Source organism: Diaphorina citri, unplaced genomic scaffold (assembly GCF_000475195.1).
Source record: "Diaphorina citri unplaced genomic scaffold, Diaci psyllid genome assembly version 1.1 scaffold3080, whole genome shotgun sequence".
Taxonomy (NCBI): Eukaryota; Metazoa; Arthropoda; class Insecta; order Hemiptera; family Psyllidae; genus Diaphorina; species Diaphorina citri.
Window position 1 is genome coordinate 19,767 of NW_007380492.1, and position 6,137 is coordinate 25,903.

The 6,137-nt window shown below is 40.7% G+C and overlaps 2 protein-coding genes across 2 annotated transcripts in view; one reads left to right on the forward strand and one right to left on the reverse strand.

Moving 5' to 3' along the window:
• LOC103519968 overlaps positions 1-6,137 on the forward strand; it is a 41,857-nt gene that overhangs the window by 9,044 nt on the left and 26,676 nt on the right.
• LOC103519969 (integrator complex subunit 8-like) lies at positions 620-3,613 on the reverse strand. Its single transcript, XM_008485060.3, has 3 exons — positions 2,533-3,613; positions 2,170-2,349; positions 620-1,972 (listed from the first exon to the last, which is right to left on the reverse strand). The coding sequence occupies exons 1-3, from the start codon at positions 3,554-3,556 to the stop codon at positions 654-656; spliced, it is 2,523 nt and encodes an 840-aa protein (XP_008483282.1). The 5' UTR covers positions 3,557-3,613; the 3' UTR covers positions 620-653.

Genomic DNA, 6,137 nt, shown 5'->3' on the forward strand with positions numbered 1-6,137 from the left:
CATCAAAATATACCGAACCTTGTTAGACTGCTTGCGGGTAAAGGGACTGTTTCAGTCCTATTCGGCGAGGATAACAAGGCTATCAGTTTATTCTATTCAATAAAAGTCGTGTGATTCATAAATAGGTTAGAGTATTAAAGAAAAAGTTACTATTCACATTGTTATTTTTACCACAATGAACATTGTTCTTCAATATTTTAGGTTATTTTCACATTTTCCCGTTTTTATAATAAAAGTTTCTTGTTTTTTTTACACAACAGGTTTCTAGTTTTTTTTTTTCTTTTTTTTCCTATTGTAATTTACTTTAACTTTGCAGAATCGGAAAACAATCAATCCCATCAAGCGAGTGTGGAGTTTTCAGCCTGGGAAAATGAGCTTACTACATGGTAGAACGCAATAGCCCTCCTTTTCACATTTTTGTGAGATAGTCACAAAAGGCCTTTCAGTCTACTTCGTATTTCCTATAACATCTCTGAGGCGCCTTCCAGAATCCTAAGAACACGAGACGAAAAGCATTTCTGACGCACCAAGCGGGAATGAACCCGAAACCCAAGTATCCGTCTGTGTGCAAATCCACCTTCCACAGGATTCTGCTCTGCTGTGATGGTGATCACATCCAGGACCTTTGTTGGGGAGTGTCGAACCCACGACCTCTAAGCAACATACTGAGAGGCAAGAGCCTGCAGGAATTTGGTTTTCCTTTTATTAGCTGCTTCTCTCTTAATCTCCTCATTGTTATTAGCATTGAGTTCCAACAGGCCGATGATATTGATAGCTTGTTGCTTACGTACATACTCATTCCGCTTATGATGTAGACATACCAGGTATTCCAAGATGTTCATATCCCAGATACAATCATAATAAGAATCCATAGCATCAGCACAGAAGTTCTCTTCAGCAAGTGATTTGAATGCTGTTGTATAGTCTACCTCGTCTAGGAACTGACACAGGACAGCTGCTTGGGTATAACATTGCAAGTAGATACAACACTTGATCATACGCCGGTATACATGATTATCAACAAGTCTATTGATACGTCGGGAGAAATAATCCGTGATAGAGATGATAGACAGGATGTAATACTTCATGGCAGAACTAAAGTGTTTGTTGACGAAGAAAATGTCCGCGAGCAGTTTGAGAAAGTTGACATTGTTTGGTTCATAACGTAATGCGTCTGTGAGGAGAGAGGATAATATCTCCAAGATGGAAGTCACGGTACGTGCGTTGGTGTACATGGCTGCATTACCAGGGAGCATGGAAGGCCACAGGTTCATCCACTCTATATGAACTTCCATGGATTGATCATCACGTAGAATATTATATACACGGGTGAATAGTGTAGCCATGACAATGATAGCAGTAGGTTCCCGTAGCTTGGTTAGGAACTGACTCATTTGTAACACAGAGATAGGTGACTCACGTACAGGAGGTTGAGGACCGCCATAGTTACCATGTTTCCGTTTGTTCACAGCGAATATCGGAACGACAAGATCCCACAAGTCTCGCGAGAATTTCTTGTTTCCCTTTGACTTTTCCATTTCAATACAGGCCACAGCGAGGGAAGCACACAGTTGAGTAGCAATACAACGTTGTACCATAGGGAAGGTAGATAGATATTGCCACTCCATGAGGTTCAGTAATGCTAGACTACATGCCTCTATGATCTCTAGTCTCGGTATCACGTGATTATCATTTGACTGAAGACATTCCAAACACTCCTGACTCCTTGTGATCAAAGTCTTAGGATCCAGGCTATGGGCTGGCCACTGATCCAGTAACTGATTGATACTAAAGTGTAGAGACTCCCATGTAATAAGCTGCTGAAGTTTGAACTCCAGGACAGAGTTCTGCGTTTGTTTCTTGAGTTCCAGCTCCAAGGACTGGAGTAGGTTTTGTGCACCAGCATATTCTTGCATGTCATTCAGTTCTCTGGCTTTGGCAAGGATGACGAATGAGTATTGCTGGATAAAACCTGCAAACAAATAAAAAATGAACATTGATTACTTGCATCACTCTCCCTTCTTTGTTTTCGGGGTGATAAGTTACAGTTCCCTCTATTATCCTCCTTCTCTCTTTGACTTTGGGATGATGAAACCTTCATTGTTACAGTTCCCTCTATGAAACTTCTTCTGAGAGAAAAAAGTATGCACATAAAAGTAGGTATATCACCTGCAGGAAAGTTCATGATGACACTCTGTAGAGGAATGGGCAATTGCCATCGCTTGTGACAGAGGTTCCACATGCATTTGTTACTGTTTGTGCACAGGGTGTAGATGTACTGCTTGATGTCTTCTACGTTGAAACTGGCTATTAACTGTCTCTCTGTAGCTACCAGGTCACAGTTCCTACCTGTGAAATAGAATGATATTATGTACAAAACGGTGTGTGATTATATTTAGTCTCATAAGCTATGTCCTATAAAATGCATTTTAGAGTACAGATATAGTTGAAATGTTGCTTGGTCACATTGGCAAAAAAAAAATGTCCTTGTTGATTGTTTGGAAAAGGGCCATGATATTGATCCATACATACCAGATTCATTCTGAGTAATCCACAGAGCATCCATAAGACTACTTGACTCCAGAACAGACGACTGATCCATGTTCTTCTTTTCCAAGATGTCTGCCACCTCTTCTTTGCTGAGCAGAGTTGATACCTCTTTATGCTTAACCAAACTCTGTACAGTTGTCTCATCACATTGGTCAAGTAGTTTGAGTAAAAACAGCTGAAGTTTCGTTTTAGTTTCTAGAGTAGCATTTTTCAGAACAGGTGCCAGGGCCCACACTAGAATATCAATCCCTTTCTTGGAAGCACACAACTTGGTAGCATAGTCAGAAATAACAGGTGCTTGTCTGATAGCATTGAGTGTTTGTATTTGAAACAGTAAATCTCTTGCAGCACTAAACTTGCCTGTCGCTAGAGAAGCTGCAACATCAAGCTCTAGGGATATACGAGCACTCATTGGAATTTCATTGACCAGATTATCTTGTTGTAGAATACCAATGACATTCCTATAGTCATTATTGATAGAGTCTAGTAGCATGAGTTCCAATGTGTTCTTCTCATCAACATCAACTCCAATTGCTTCACAATAGCCTTGTATATCTCCCTGTGTCACAGTACAGTAGGGAGATACGGGACCTTCAGGCAGACTATCAAATATTCTTTTACAATGAGCTATGTTACTTTTAGCTTCAATATAATCTTCTCTATACACTTGGTAAGCACTTAGGTCAAACAGTATTTGACATAGGAATTCCATGAAATTCAATTGAAACCCAAGTGTGAAATCATGTCTATGTGTGTCCACATTTTGTTCAATTAGAGCTGTAAAACACTGAGATGTTGGAACAATAATGTACCCTGAGGGTTTATTGAAAGTGCACAGGACTTTAAGGAACTGCTCACTTCTACCACTCATACTTTGAAGATGTGACAGAAGTTCTTCATTTTCTGTAAGACTACCTTGTACAGCATTCATTCGTATTTGTTTGAACTCAATGGCATTGGATAATGTTTTCAGTACCCAGCGGTGAAATAGTGATAGTGAGAACATGTACTCATCTGGAATGCTTGTAAGATTAATGTCAATTAGTGTATTGGAATCATGTGAGGGGGAATCCTGACCAGCAACGTCTCATTTTCGCTGGAAAGCAGTTGGAAGATGGACGTACCCTGTCTGATTACAACATCCAGAAGGAATCTACCCTTCACTTGGTCCTGCGTCTGCGTGGTGGTATGCAAATCTTCGTGAAGACTTTGACTGGTAAAACCATCACCCTAGAAGTCGAACCATCTGACACTATTGAAAATGTAAAAGCCAAGATCCAAGACAAGGAAGGTATCCCTCCTGACCAGCAACGTCTCATTTTCGCTGGAAAGCAGTTGGAAGAATTTTCACTTCTAAAACGACCAAACCAAACGAAAAATGTGCAGAAAAAAACTATCGAAAACTATCGATAGTCAAGCCTCGACTATCGATAGCGTTCGATAGTCAAAACTATCGATAGTTCTCCTCCTCTATTTAGGGGCCCGGGCCCCTAAACTTCTATTTTTGCTCCTGCACTATACTCTGTAGGCCCTCGGACTCTCTCTCTCTCTCTCTCTCTCTCTCTCTCTTCTCTCTCTCTCCTTTATTGTAGGCCGGACACCGAAAAATTCTCTCTCTCTCTCTCTCTCTCTCCTTCATTGTAGACCGGTCACCGAAAAAATTGGAGCATTCCTCCCCCCCGATACATCATTGTTGGGACGTCCCCCCCCCCCTCAATAAAATCTTAAATATGAGCCTGGTTAAACAAGTCTTCGAAAGAACTCTTCCGCTGCGCCACCAACAAAATAAAAATAGACATTCTGATGGTTCACGCGGGTCTTGGTGGGTCCAATGGTAACGCGCTTGCTTGCCATGCAGAAGGTCCTAGGTTCGAAGTCCACCATCGAAAAAAATGTATTCTTTTTTCCATTGTAACTATTTCAATGGGTTTCTTTCTGGTGTTCCTGTATTGACCCAGCACCTGGGATGGGTTGCCTATTGCACTAATAAGGATTAATTTGGCTTGATTTCAGCTCAATGAAGCTGCCTGGTATTATTACATCTCCAAGATTGTCGATTTACTAGATACTGCCGCCATACACGCCCTACATGGACGCTACGCCACTGATGTGAACTCAAGGGGAGTCAGAAAGATGTAGTTCAAATTCAAAGTTTTCCCATAATATTGTAGGTGATTTCGTTCAGGACAGAAACATTAATATGACGTCACTTGAGGTCAAGTGACGTGATAGTAGTATGGCTGTCCTGAACGATATTACCTACAATAGGTATTATGGGAAAACTTTGAACTACATCTTTTTGATTCCCCGTTACTTCAAGTGACGTGACGTGATGGTAGGGTGCTTCTACATTTACAATGTCTCCTAACAAACTCCCTTAAAATAGAAAGTAAAAAAAGATCATAGAGAATGGACATGCTACGACACAGACCCATAGAGTCCAATGTAGCAGATGTTTCATCGCCGGACGGTGAAACACGCATACCTTTGAAATAGCGCAAGTATCCCCAACACATGTAGACCATAGCAGTGTGGTGATACAGATGAAGGAAGGAGACATGCGAGTGTTTCTTTCTCAGCACGAAGAATACCTGAAACAGAATAGAATAGCTTTAATAAACTTTGGAATAGAATAGAATATGCCCTGCTTATACTGCCAGAATGAGACTGAAAAGTCCCTTTACTCCCGCAGTCTAAACAAGGTCTCAAGTTTTTTTCACTTGCCAGGTCTAGTGTTCACTTGATGCCATTGGACCAGTGGTCAGTATTACGTTTTCGAAGTTAAAATACACCTAGTTATTTTACATCTCATACTTTCAGAGAGTTAGGTATAAAGTGAGTGCGAAAAAAAGGCAAATGAGAAAAAAAGTTCCCTTACCGTATCTGAAGGAAGGAGACATGCGAGTGTTTCTTTCTCAGCACGAAGAATACCTGAAACAGAATAGAATAGCTTTAATAAACTTTGGAATAGAATAGAATATACCCTGCTTATACTGCCAGAATGAGACTGAAAAGTCCCTTTACTCCCGCAGTCTAAACGTCTCAAGTTTTTTTTCACTTGCCAGGTCTAGTGTTCACTTTGCCATTGGACCAGTGGTCAGTATTACGTTTCCGAAGTTAAAATACACCTACTTATTTTACATCTCATACTTTCAGAGAGTTAGGTATAAAGTGAGTGCGAAAAAAAGGCAAATGAGAAAAAAAGTTCCCTTACCGTATCTAGTAAATCGACAATCTTGGAGATGTAATAATACCAGGCAGCTTCATTGAGCTGAAATCAAGCCAAATTAATCCTTATTAGTGTAATAGGCAACCCATCCCAGGTGCTGGGTCAATACGAGAACACCAGAAAGAAACGCATTGAAATATTTACAATGGAAAAAAGAATACATTTTTTTTGGTGGTGGACTTCGAACCTTAGGACCTTCTGCATGGCAAGCAAGCGCGTTACCATTGGACCAACCAAGACCCGCGTGAACCATCAGAATGTCTATTTTTATTTTGTTGGTGGCGCAGCGGAAGAGTTCTTTCGAAGACTTGTTTAACCAGGCCCATATTTGAAGATCGGAAGAGCGTCGTGTAGGGAA

Excerpts from the sequence above, each read along its gene's own strand:
- LOC103519969 (XM_008485060.3), bottom strand. The coding sequence starts at position 3,556 with ATGTTCTCACTATCACTATTTCACCGCTGGGTACTGAAAACATTATCC. Across the intron at positions 2,350-2,532 it reads GATTACTCAGAATGAATCTG|GTAGGAACTGTGACCTGGTA; the intron begins GTATGTATGGAT and ends TCTATTTCACAG. Across the intron at positions 1,973-2,169 it reads CATCATGAACTTTCCTGCAG|GTTTTATCCAGCAATACTCA; the intron begins GTGATATACCTA and ends ATTTGTTTGCAG.